Source organism: Chrysemys picta, chromosome 1, assembly GCF_011386835.1.
Source record: "Chrysemys picta bellii isolate R12L10 chromosome 1, ASM1138683v2, whole genome shotgun sequence".
Taxonomy (NCBI): Eukaryota; Metazoa; Chordata; order Testudines; family Emydidae; genus Chrysemys; species Chrysemys picta.
In genome coordinates, this window is record NC_088791.1 from 51,955,077 (window position 1) to 51,969,215 (window position 14,139).

Here is a 14,139-nt window from a genome sequence, read left to right on the forward strand (position 1 = left end):
GAAAACTCTCATATGAAGAGAGGTTGAAATGACTGGGATTGTTTACTTTAGAAAGGAGAGGAATGGAGTGGCGTGATAAAATATCTATAAAACAATAAATAGAAAAGGTAGATTGGGAACTCCTGTTCTCACTGACTTAAACACCAGAACAAGAGTACATGTAACTAAACTAAAAGGTGGCAAATTCAAAACTAATAAAAGGAAATACTTTTTCACATACAGTATAATTAGACTGTGGGATTCATTGCTCAAAGATATCACTGAGGACAGAAACTTAGTAAGATTCAAAGAGGATGTGGATGTTAATATGAATAACATAACAATCCAGGGTTATAATATTTAATGATTAACGAAGGAGTATTGAAAGAAAAAAGGTGACATGAGGATGTTTTAAACCAGTCTCTAACTCCAAAGAATAAGGATGAGACTGTTCTGGGGAGCAGCTTACCCATATCTGTCTTGCAGTGGTAATACTTTCCTCTGAAGTATCTGGTGTTGGCTACTGTTGGTGACTGGACATTGGACTAGATGGACCATGAGACTGATGGAGTGTGGCGTGTGGGTGGTAGGTGAGATTTGTGTGATTTGAGAGAGAGGCTGGGGTAGTTAGGAATGGAAACAAAGTGTTTTTGTTGGGGATGGTGCCACCTTTGTATGCTCTAGAGGAGGCAGACACGATTCGGCTGAATTGGGCCCCGCGCCAAGAGGGCCCCGCGCTCACTTTCCCGGTCCCTCCTACCCTCCCCTGAACGCCCCGCCCCCTCCCCTGCTGATTCGCGGGAAGTCTGAAAAGAAGCAGGGGCGGGCCAGCAGCACAAGGTAAGCGGGGGTGGGGGCTCGAGAAGGGCTCCGGGTAGGCGCGGCCGCTTCCCGCAGGCCCCAGTGGCTCTGGCCCGGCCTGGTCCCCGCGGCGCGGCTCGGGTCTCCCCTCCGCGGCGCGGCTCGGGTCGACCCCCCCCCCCCGGTCCCCTCCGCGGCGTGGCTCGGGTCCCCCTCCGTGGCGCGGCTCGGGTCCCCCCCCCCCGTCCCCTGCACGGCTGGGTCCCCCGCCCCGTCCCCTGCGCGGCGCGGGTCCCCCCCCGTCCCCTCCGCGGCGCGGCTCAGGCCCCCCCCCCGTCCCCTCCGCGGCGCGGGTCCCATCCCAGGTCTCCCCCCGTCCCGCGGCGCGGCTCCCCCCGTCCCGTCCCCCCCGCGGCTCGGGTCTCCCCTACGCGGCGTGGCTCGGGTCCCCCCCCCCGTCCCCTCCGCGGCGTGGCTCGGGTCCCCCCCCCGTCCTCTCCGCGGCGCGGCTCGGGTCCCCCTCCCTGTTCCCCCCCCGCGGCGCGGCTTCCCCCCGTCCCCCCCCCCCCGCGGCGCGGCTCGATTCCTGGGGGCGGGGCTTGCAGCAAGCCCCGCCCCCAGGAATCGGGCCCCGCTCTTGCTAAAGCCGGCCCTGCAGACACTACTGTGTGAGTGCGCTGGCTGCATTAAAGTTTGTTGGATTTTTAGATCATGTGATCTCACCTCATTCTTTCACATATTCCTGATGTTACAACATATAACCTAGGAATTGCTGTCCTGGATCATATCCATGGTCCATCTAGTCCAGTATCCTGTATAAGTGTGACTGAATGCACCCTTGTATTCACACTCCACATGCTATATAATAATCTTTGTACAAAATATGCCTTGTAAGGCATCATTTGAAAACTAATAACTCGTTGGTCAATAATATCATGATGAAATGTGTGTAGTAACATAAACTGAAACTGGGTCTGAAGTGTGGTTACCAGACAAGTCAGTTTCTCAAAGACAAAGGACTCTACCCAGGTGTAATCAAAGTTGATGGGCAGTCACCTATCAAATGGCCATTCTTTGACAAGGAAGGGGGACAGGAGCAAACAGATTGCATCTTGGTGAACAACAGCATGAAACCTCTTTCACCATGAGATTCCATGACTCCAGTCTCACAGTGGGAATGAACTTAATAAGGCTAACCCTCAGGAAAATGCATTTCAATGCATGGGCAGTGAGTATCATAGGCCAGGGGAGGCTGCCATGGCCTGTACATGCTTCGGCCCCAGGCTCCCTCCTGCAGTACCCGCACTTCCGTGGCCCAGGCTGGCTGGGGCTGGCGACCTGCTGCCAGGACTCCAGGCAGCTGGGGCCAGGGCCATGCCGTCTACCTGCCTGGCACTCGGGGTGCTGGGACTGCACCACCCGCCAAACCGGTGCTCCAGGGCTGGGGGCGCTTGGGTGGCCGCGGAGGGGGGGGAGGGATAGGCGGGGAGGGGGGGATCTCAGACAGAAGAGGAGAAGACGGGGGCTAGCTTCCCCCAACAGCTGGTTCACCAGCTGCCCATGTTTCAAATGATGTCTGAACTATAAAAGGGCAAACCACCTCAAGTTCTCTCTCCCTGTCCATATCTCTTTCTTTCACCTAAGAAGACAAAAGAAACAGCATTTGAACTTTGGGAGCAGATCCTAGGCTGAGAATTTGGTCAGCAATGTTACTGGAACATGCAGTGCTGGTCTTAGACCAAATGGCACCCCAGGCGAGGAGCATCTTTGGCGCCCCCCATCCATTTTTTAAACTTTTGAATATCTTATTTTTTATTGTATTTGTAGCCCATTTCACAACTTTGATGCACAATTTGCATGCGTAATTTAGCCCTGTCATATGAGACAATAAATTCGCACTCTAGGATATGTAAATCTGTATTTATTTTTGGCATATATAAGCAAATAAGCTTATAGAAACTTTTTAATTTTAAGAATAACTGAAATGTACTAATATCAAGAAATTTAACCGGGCACCAACGTTGAGAGGACTAGTATTAAATAGTGTTGCAGTAGGTGACAACCTTAGAATGTTAACACTAGTCCTTTAGTTCAAAAGGTCACTTTTCACGCCTTTGCCATTGCGAACTGAAGCACAGTGTCAGAGAGATCCAAAGACTGGTCAATGGCATTTTGAAGCGATAGAAAAGCAAGCAATGTCAGTCTCTTGTTGGCCATTGTTGATCAAAGATGTTTTAATGGGCCTGAGCTTTGAAAAGCTGCGCTCACCACTCATGACTGTGCCTGGCAGTGTGAGCAGAGTCCTCAAAGCTATTCACACATTAGGAAAAGTGTCCTTCAGCTCTGCATTATGATTGAATTGGAGATCTTGGAGTGGAGAGTGCTTCCTGTGTTGCAGAATGTGACGGATGTTGTCCAATTTGACATAGAGGTTTTGATCGTTGATGTCCAAACATTCCCCATGTGTCAGCATCCGCCTAAGGTCTGTACAATTGTTCAAGAGTGTTTTCCTGTCCACTGGCAGCTTACTATGGTCATACAAACCACCTCAGGTCTTTTCGTGGTGCTTCATTTGTCCAAACCTTTCTTCGATGGACACTCAGGCAGTGTCGATAAGCGAGCAAAAAATCTCCCTCTTGAATTTTCCTTCCGAGCTTCCCATCACCTCATCTCTGCCCTCATAACTAAATGGTCTCTTCTTCTGATGAATTTGAGTTTCCTTGAAGCTGGACTCAACTCCTAAGTTTTAAGCCTTTTCTTTGGCAGCAGTGATGGCATCTTCAAATCTGTTGTCTCTGTAGGCCACAACAAAATCAAGGCAGCTCCTCATCAAAGTAGTAGTGGTTGCGATGTCCATTGACTAAGTTTTTAGTGCCTTCCTTACAACGTTTGTTTGGAACATTTACTTGTGTCAAACCACAATTGAGACCAGAAATCTGAAGTCAGTGATCTGGTTTGCCAGGCTTTGTGCCTCGTGTTGGATTCCGTCCTTGGCTTTACTCGACTGTGCCAGTTCCATCAGGGCATCATAAACCTCAGTCACTTGGTACCTCACTGGCCTTATGCTGTCAATGCAGCTCTCCCAGCGAATGTCACTTAGCAACTTTATGGTCAGATTGTATTAGATATTGAATCTAAAGAAGATGACACTGCATCTGGTACAAACAGATTGAGGGAATGACAGCCACAGGGCATGAGGAAAGCTCTTGGATTCAGCGCAAGGATCCTTGCCTGAACACCACTGTTTCTTCTCTTTGTGTTCATGCCATAGTTGTAGCCTTGGCCACGGCAGTCCTGAAACTTTATTTTATTCTCATTCAAAGTATTTATAAACAATTATGTTAGGCCTTTTTGCAGGAGAGACATACATAGACTGGAAACAGATAAAGTGTTCCTTTACTTGGCTACCGCCATCCTCAGCGTCAACAAATATTACTTTAAATGACATCTTTTCACTGTGACTAATGTCGAAAGTGTAGTCCATTATTACAGCATAGTACTTTGCTTTGCTGAGCTGCATCAATATGTCATCAAGCACCTTCCTTGCCATAAGGTCAATCAATTTGTTTTAAATTGTTTTGCTCCAGTAATTGTCCATAGCTTTTTTACAACTACTCGACATAGGTGCTCAGACATGACATCATTGTATTTCCCAAGGAGCTCTATCAAACCAAGGAAATTACCATTATGTTCAGTGAACAACTTATCTGACAAGTACTGGAAAACCAAATTACTGGAAATCAAGGAAGAGCGTTATTGAGAGCAGATGGGTTTCTGAATTAATAATGCACTCGTTTTGTGCATCTATGCATTTATTGAGCTGGACTCGACCACCATCCATTTGGAGGTAAAACAGACAGTATTAGGGACTGTGTTCTCCAGTCTTAGACATTACGCATCAAATATTATGCATAAAGCATGGCAAAATAAGTAAGTGTTTCTTTTATATTGTTGCATAGTTAGGGGTTCAATAGATATCTCTGGCATCTCATTAAATATATCTTTTATTAGTTGCTACTTATACTCTTCAAGTCTTAAAACATAAGTATACTTTCACAATTACATGATAAAAGAAGCTTCAAAATATTGCAGCTGTGTGTAGGGATATTAAAGAAGGTACTAACAGTGATTCCCCCAAGTGACAGTGACCCCCTCATAATTTGTCCCCCACACTTTAAAATCCAACAGTTTCACCAAGTACAAAAATCTCTTGGGTCTTCTGTTAAAACTTAGTAAGCTACTGTCTGTAGAAACCATTGATTATATCTATCCTGTGAAAGATACTTTACTACTATGTAAAACTTACAAACAAGTTAATTGACTTTGTTCTTGAAGTAATTGATACAATGTAAACAAACACTATAGCTGTTAAGTGACTTTCACTTCATTCAACGGCTCCTAGAACAGACCCCCACCCTTTGTGATTAAAGGGCCGGGAGTCTCAAATGAATTAGCACACACCCTGAAAGTGGTGGAGACAGTAAATTAAAATATGGTTAAGATATGGAATGTATGCTGATGAATGCTTGATATACATGAATGGTTAGGGAGGTGCCAGCCTAGAAAGGGAGTATCCATCGGCCGAAGAATGTGTCAAGTGGATGACCAGAAAACCCCTGGAGGGTAAACTGGGATCCACCCCATCACCTGGAAGGATGAGAAACACAAACTTTGGACAGTGTGGAGCCACCAGGAATGTGCCACTTTGGACAGGAATGTGTCATCTGCTGACTGAGTCAGCAACAGCAGGATGAAACAGCTCCCATAGACTAACATAGGAATTAATTCCTATAAGAATGGACTCTAAAGACTGATGACTTTGAGTCTCTGGTTCTGCTGCCAGCCTCCAGGAGCATCAGGTGCACCTGACACAGACTCAGCTCCATCCTCATGACCAAGATACCTGGCCAGTAACTTGGCATGAGCAACTTCTAGGCTGGTAACTATAACACCTATACAGAACTTGAATGAATGATTGTGGGAATGAACCTCTCTCTCTCTCTCTCTCTCTCTATTTATATATATATGTGTGTGTGTGTGTGTGTGTGTGTGTATATGAGAAATAAGTAGTCAAACAACGTTGTTTACTTTTATCTTTTGCTTTATCAGTATATTTACAATAAATGTTGCATCTTTGCCTTATTCCTCTTAATAAGATCCTGCTGGTTTTTATTCTATTGGTATAACATGTGCATCACTTCACTTAATTCTTTTATCTCACTGACTGACTGGCAATGCCCCACTTCTTGTTATACCTGCGAGGGTGTGGCTGACAACATTCTAGGAGATTCAAGGATAATGTAGTTCTAAGAAAGTCTGGAAGTTTCCACAAGATTATACAAGATCCAGAACATTCTAGGAGGTTTGTGAAAAATGAATCCACATACAGAATATCTGAAGCATTTTACTTGAAACATTCTATTTTTCCTTTTGTTGCTATCAACAAAAAGAGACCCCCAAGCCTGGTTCCCCTTGAGCCTGGCACCTCGTGAGCCTGGCACCCCCCAAGCGGTCGGCTTGGTTGCTTGACCCTAAATCCAGCCCTGGATTCACCTTGAACCAAGTCTAGTTAAGTTTTAGTACTATGAAGTGCTTTATCTTTATTTCTCTTTTAACCATTTCTGACTTTAATGCCTTATACTTGTACTCACTTAAAACCTATGTCCTTGTAGTTAAATAAATGTTTTATTTTTTAATCAAAAATAATTCAATGCTGTGAATTATTTGGGTAATTCCATTATTGGGAGCAGGACCATATCCATTACAGAGGAATCACTTCATATGTCACTTATTTGCAACCACTTCTGATGTGAAACAGTGCAACTGTTCATTAGTGCACAGGCTGTTACACAACAGTTTAGGAGAGAGATTGAAAAAGAATACCATATCCACACACACACACACACACACAAAAATTGGGGGAATTTAGGTAAGCATAAAGTAATTTCTCAAGTTGGAATCTACCAAGGCACCAGTGTTTATATTTTCACCCTAGTGCAACAAGTGCCATGGTATCTGTAATTACAAGAAACATGGTCGGGACCTCAGTTTTATATCTCACTGAAAGGCTGCAGCATCAGAAGAAAAATGTCCTCTAACACCATGCCAGGGCATGGTTCAGTACTGACTCAGAATGAAGGGTGCTTCTTAATAAATTACTCTTATCACTTCCTGAAACACCTGGATTTTCCATGGAAGTCTCCCATTCAAATATTGAGCATACCCCACATGCTTAGTTCATAAAAATTGAGCTCACATCCTGAGGTACAGTAGTATGGCTGCAGGCATACAACAGGCATGCCACATCATAGATCTATTAAAAAAGGGGTTTCAAAGTGTTAAGCACAGGCTTGCTTTTCTGTCTGGATTTTGTTAATCAGTCACACAGTATGACTGATCCTAAATACTCTTCCAGATTCTATTAAACCGTTAGGAATAAAAGAGCAGGATTGACTGGTTTCCCTGTTCTTCAAATCTGTCACCTATTAAACACGTCCAGCATGACCTGGATAAAAAGTGAGGTCTATGAAACTACACATTGAATGGCTAAAGTTGTACCTTAAAAATATTGAGAGCTACCAATGGGTTATTTTGAAAAGACTTATTTTGTTCAAGAAAATCATTTACAAATTCGGTGTATGATGCATATTTAATTCAGTGTCTTGGACATTAAATATATATTATGTGAAATACAACAGTTCTGTCAGTAGGCAGCTTTATTAAGAAATCAGTTTGTGTGAAATTTCAGATATTTGACTTGTACATGTAAGGACACATTTAAAAGAACAATGTATTGTTTAGATGTATAATGCAGATACTGCAATAATGTATGACTATATGTGACCCTTGATAGATCAGAAATTCAACAGATTAGGAAGATAATTTTGTGGGGGGTTTTCTCTTAGATTCATTGTGCTTTTAAAATTATTTTTATTTTTAATTTTACATAAGTCATTTGACCACCCTCTTATAGTAGCTATATATTCCTGTGGTCTACAAAAGTGTATTTCTAAGCCAGTGCTCTGACCTCTAGGTGAAAAGTTTCAAATTGTCAGGTACTCACAAATCCATGGTTATTACCATGCAGCAGTGAATTTTGGCTGTCTTTGGCACTGGCTATTTTACGCTCTCTCGGGGGAGGGGGGAAAGTTTCTGTAAAAGTGTTCTGAATACATAATACAGTAAGTTCACCAATCATATTGATGTTCATGTCTACATAAACACTTAGTGTGAGGCAAGATAGAGTGTAAACCTATAGTGCTTCAGTGTGCGCGCCACAGATTAACTGTGTGTGGACCCTGCTGCTGCACACTAAAAGATCCCTAGTGTGGAGCACATCAGGGCACACTGGATTTATGGTTTATTACAACAATCTGTAATCCACTAACATCCTCTTTTTGTCCTATGACTGCAGAGATGTAAACGGACCATGCTACCTTGAATGGTCTCTTACAATATGTGTTAACTACTTATGCAAAACAATCTGTTCCACTTTGCATTTTGCTGAGAGTCTGGGAGTACCTTTCCAAGACCTGAAGAAGAGCTCCGTGTAGCTTGGAAGCTTGTCTCTTTCACCAACAGAAGATGATTCAATAAAAGATATTACCTCACCCACCTTGTCTCTTTAGATTTATTTTGTGAGATTTAAAAATATAATACTGTTTTTCTGTTACATTTTGTGAGTGTTGAACATGCAGTAAAAATATAAGGAGATTGGTACTTGCTTAATCTTACTGAAGAATAAGAGCTGAGACAAATTTCTTGCTTCGAACTAAATCTCATTAACCTAAGGCTTGGCGTTAGCCAATTCAGACAAGGGCTACAAAAGAAGTAAAGAATGTATAGGTTTTTCCTATGTATCTATATATGGGGGACAACAGGGGAAAACAATATAATATGGAAGTTTTTATTGATATATATATATATATATAGAGAGAGAGAGAAGGAAATGAATTAATTTGCACCCTTTGGTACTGTAACCAACATTTCTTTGGTGTTTAGTTAGTTTTCATATTGCTAGAAAAATACACACTTTTGTTGAACTCTAATAGACTAATTTAGTAGATTCATAAGACTTAAAGGCCAGAAGGGACCATTAGATCATCTTGTCTGACCTCCTGCATATCACAGGCCATTAATTTTCACCGAGTTTATCCCTGTATTGAGGCCAATAACTTGTGTTTCACTAAAACATACCTTCCAGAAAGGAATCCAGTCTTGATTTGAAGACTCCAAAAGATGGAGAATCTATCACTTGTCTTGGTGGCTTCTTCCAATGGTTGTTCACATTCCCTGTTAAGAATGTATGCTTTTTTTCTAATTTGAATTTGTATGACTTTAGCTTCCTGCCATTAGTTCTTGTTATGTCTTTCTCCTCTACATTAAAGAGTCCTGTAGCACCCAGTATTTTCTCCCTGTGAAGGTAAGTATTTACTAATCAAAGCACCTCTCAATCTCTTCCCCCCTTTTTTTTAATAAGCTAAACTGATTGAGCTCTTTAAATCTTTCACCATACAGTAGTTTCTCCTGCCCTTGAACCATTTTCATGGCTGTTTTCTGAACCCTTTCAAATTTGTAAATGTCCTTTTTAAAGTGTGGACACCAGAAATGACACCAGCAGTATTCAAGCATTGGTCTCACCAATGGCATATACAGAGGTAAAATAATAAAATCACCCACCTACTCCTATGCCCTACTCCCATTTATACATGCAAAGATCATATTAGCCTTTTTTGCTTCACTGTCATACTGGGAACTCCTGTTGAGTTGTTTATCCACTATGATCCCTAAATCTTTTTCAGGATCACAGCTTTCCAGGATACAGACCCTCATTCTGTGGGTATGGGCTTAATTTTTTGTTCTTATATGGTCCTAGCTTACCATGTGTTTTCATATTTACTTCTAGATTATTGATGAAAAAGATGACTAGTGTCAGGTATATTGCCAGTCTCTACAGAACCCCACTAGAAACACTACCATCTGATGACAACTATTCACTTCTTGAGAGCTGTAAATTAGCCAGTTCTTAATCTATTTAATGTGTGTTTTATTGCTACTGAACTGTTCACATTTTTTAATCAGACTGTTGTGTGGTACTGTATGAGAAGCGATAAAGTTTAAAAGCCATATAGTGCATATTCTCACACTGTAACTAACTTTCATTGCAAGGTTTTGGGAATTGCTTGTGGCTACAGGGGGTTCTTTTCTGTATGTTTTAAAAGCCACAGTTATAGAAGGCTTTTCCCCTTTTAGCCTTTACACTGGTACTTCAATTGTGTTTGGGTCATTTTAATGAAAAACAGGATGACTCATCTGAAGGTTGCAATAACCTATTTCTACTGAAATAATAAACAGTGAATGAGATAATTTAATTGCACAAAAAAGAGAGTGGTGGTGTAGCATTTGATTAGTTCTTGTATAGATACCATAGTTTTCCCAAATGGATAAAGTGGTGGATAATGCTGGGTAGCACAGTCTACATCACATACCTAACAGAAATCAGAGGATATTACGTCACTGTTATTAACTTTATCAACCAAACTTGTAATCGTATCAAAAAAGGGATCAGGTTAATTTGAAATGATCTATTTTCCATGAACCCAGATTGTTTGAGATTAATTATATTCGCCTCCTTTAATTGTTTATCAATCAAGTCTGGTATTCGCCATTATATTATTTTGCCTGGGATTAATTACTCAGCCCTATAATTATTCTGGTCATCCTAATTACCCCTTTAAAATATTGACAATATATTAGCTTTCTTCCAGTCCTCTGAAACTTCCCCATTGTTCCAAGGCTTATTAAAAACTGCATTAATTGACCACAGAGGTCCTTGTCCAGAGTCTTTTAAAACTCTTGAATGCTGCTTTTCCATTCCTGCTGGTTTAAAAATGTCAAGCTTTAGTAGCTACCGTTTGACATACGAGTGGCCATACCGGGTCAGGCCAATGGTCTGTCTAGCCCAGTATCCTGTCTTTCAACAGTGGCCAATGGCAGATGCTTCAGACGGAATGAACAGAACGATTATTGAGTGATCCATCCCCTGTCATACAGTCTCAGCTTCTGGCAATCAGAGTTTTGGGGACATCTGGAGGATAGGGTTGTGTCCCTGACCAGTTTGGCTAATTGATGGACCTATCGTCCATGAATTTATCTAATTCTTTTTTTAACCCATTTGGACTTTTGGCCTTCACAACATCCCCTGGCAATGAATTTCACAGGGTGATTTTGTGTTGTGTGAAGAAGTAATTCCTTTTGTTTGTTTTAAACCTGCTGCCTATTAATGTCATTGGGTGACCCCCAATGGGTTATGTGAAGGGGTAAATAATATTTCCTTATTCACTTTCTCCATACCATTCATGATTTTATAAACCTCTATCATATCCCCATTTAGTCGTCTCTTTTCTGAGCTGAACAGTCCAAGTCCTTTTAATCTCTCCTTGTATGGAAGCAGTTCTCTACCCCTAATCACTTTGATTGTTTTTCTCTGTACCTTTTTCAAATTATAGTATGTCTTTTTTGAGATGGGGTGACCAGAACTGCATACAGTATTCAAGGTGTGAGTGTACCATGAATTTATATAGTGGCATTATGATATTTTCTGTTTTATTTTCTAGTCCTTTTCTAATGGTTCTAGAAACTTTTCCTTTTAGCTTCCTAACTACTGCTGCACATTAAAGAGATGTTTCAAAGAACTATCATGATGATTCCAAGATCTTTTTATTAAGTGGTAGCATCTAATTTTAGACCCCATCATTTTGTATGTATAGTTGAAATTATTTTTTCCATTGTGCATTACTTTGCGTTTATCAACATTGAATTTCATTTGCTATATTTTTGCCCAGTCACCCAGTTTTGTGAGATCCCTTTGTAACCCTTCACAGTTGGTTTTGGACTTAACTTGCACTTGAGTCAATTTGTATCGTCTGCAGATTTTGTCACCTTACTGTTTACTCACTTTTCCCGATCGTTTATGAATATATGAATAGATATGAACAGTCCAGGTTCCAAACATATCCTTGGGGTACCCTTCTATTGCCCTCTTTCCATTGTGGAATCTGACCATTTCTTCCTACCCACCTGTATTGACCCCTCAATCTGGAACAGTTCCTCAGATTTGTCACCTAAAAAGAATGGCTCGGGTGTTGGAATCTCCCTCACATCCTCTGCAGTGAAAATGAATGCAAAGAATTCTTTAGGTTCTCTGCAACAGTCTTGTATCCTTGGCCTGGTCTACACTGCGGGGGACGAACTAAGTCACTCTAAGTTACGCAACTTCAGCTACGAAAATAGCGTAGCTGAAGTCGACGTAAGTCAACGTACTTAGAGCTACTTACCATGGTGTCTTCACTGCGGTAGGTCGACTGCTGACGCTCCTTGGTCGACTCCACCTACGCTTCTCACTCCAGTGGAGTACCGGAATTGATGGGAGAGCGCTCGGTGGATCGATTGCTCTCGGTGGAGAGACTCCCCGCTGGATCGATTGCTCCAGAGGAAAGTGTAGACATTCCCCTTGAGTGCTTCTTCAGCACCTTGATCATCCAGAGGCCCTGTTGATTGTTTGGCACGCTTCCAAATGCTGTTAGTTTTTGTGTCTTTTTTTGTTAGTTCTTTAGATTCTGTTTTGGGCTGCCTAATTATACTTTTACTCTTGACTTGCCAGGGTTGATGCTTCTTTCTATTTTCCTGAGTAGGATTTGACTTCCAGTTTTGAAAGGATGCCTTTTTGCATCTCACTGCTGCTTTTACTCTGCTGCTTAGCCATGGTGACTTTTTTTTTTTTTTTTTTTTTTTTTTTTTTGTCCTCTTGCTGTTTTTAGTTGTGAAGAGAATTCTGCTAATGTATCAGGAAGGAGATAAATCTTAGATAAAAATCTCAGTGAATATATTATATCTCAGTAGAAGTATATATGTCAGCCTGCTATATTAGTCTACTGGGTCAGTAATTGTTCCAATAACTAGTCTGAATGGAATAGAATCCATATCAAGGGCATCCTCTCTATATTAGAATCCAATTTTTTTAAAACTCATATTTTCTTTTGCTTGAACAGAACAAAAGATCATCTGTAGCTACCTTTCAGGAAGAAAAAAAAGCAGAATTTTGGTGAAAATCCTTCCAGTGCCTTCCACATCTCAGCATAATAAGCCATTCGGTCTGGAACATGTTTTGCCTTTTGTTGAATGAGAAATTTTGAAAGTAGTGATTCATAATGGAAATACTGGCACATTTACAAGTATTTATTGCCATAAATATGAAGCAGTTCTGATTGTTTTTTTTTTTTAAGGAGAGAATACATTGAGGTTGCTCATTTTCATCTATTTCCCATACCTTCTGGAATATGTGCCTCCCCTTTGAATGCCAGCCAAGCTCTGAGGCTTTCATTTGGTTGTTTATTTTTAGATTTTTAAAATGCTTCCATCATAATATCAATGAATTGAAAAGACAAAATACAGTTTTCTTACACTTTCCATGTCAGACACATACCAGCCACCAAAATCACTAATATTTAGTGGAAAAATCTGAGTTATACGATAGATGAGTGAACAGAGAGGACTTTTATGCATTATTGTTAATATATTGATTTCAGTTGGTTGATGTTTTATTATCTATTTGCTCACTTATCTGTAAACAGGGGTTATAAGGGTTATCCAGGAGATTGATATATGGACACCAAATGGTTTAATTTAGAATATGATATGCTAATCCAGTGCTGTTTGATTTTTGCATCTGTAATCCTTTATATTCTCCTCTTAGTATTTCTTGTTTGAGTAGTAGGATTGGCTGTTAAGTGGCAGGAAATGCAGCTTTAGTGTGGTGTGAAATGAGCAGCTTTATGGGGAAAGTAATGCTATCTTTCACAAACAGGTGAAATAAAGCATTATGATGTGGCTTGCTGAAAATGATAAGCATAAATAAAAATGTTTTCAATACATAAAATATTCATTATATTCATGATAACAGACAGTGTTTCAGAACTTAAACAGTTTCAAATAAACACCTCTTTCCCCTACGTAGTTCAAGTAGAGCAAACTACAGTTCAGAATTATTCAAAGATCATTGCATTCTATTAGTTCCATACTGAATTTAATTTTAAAAGATTAGCTGCAGCAAAGTGAACAAATTACCATTCCAAATAAATGTTATTAGTTAAGGGATTTTATATTATTTCAAAACAAATTGTTTTCTAACACTATGGAGAACCTACAGTTGTTATTTAAATATTAATTATTAGGTTGGAATATTTTTGTATTGCACCTATGATAATACAACTTCTGTTTATGCATTGAATACAGAATTAAAAAAAAAAGTTACGAAGTTTTAAGATGTAATTTTAAATTTTAATAAAATATTCAAAGTAA

At 40.7% G+C, this 14,139-nt stretch overlaps 1 protein-coding gene across 6 annotated transcripts in view; it reads left to right on the forward strand.

Annotated features, from left to right (window-relative positions):
• The window catches only part of IMMP2L (inner mitochondrial membrane peptidase subunit 2), an 841,928-nt gene that overhangs the window by 147,101 nt on the left and 680,688 nt on the right, over positions 1-14,139 (forward strand). For 2 of the 6 annotated variants that reach the window (XR_010590308.1, XM_065556755.1), the window contains one exon: positions 12,831-14,139. The exons of the other annotated variants lie outside the window; for them this stretch is intronic. Coding sequence is in view for 1 of the 2 variants with exons in the window: in XM_065556755.1 (XP_065412827.1) it covers positions 12,831-12,849 (19 nt within the window). In the remaining variant the exon portion in view is untranslated. The remainder of the gene's footprint in view (positions 1-12,830) is intronic. 6 annotated transcript variants of the gene reach the window in all.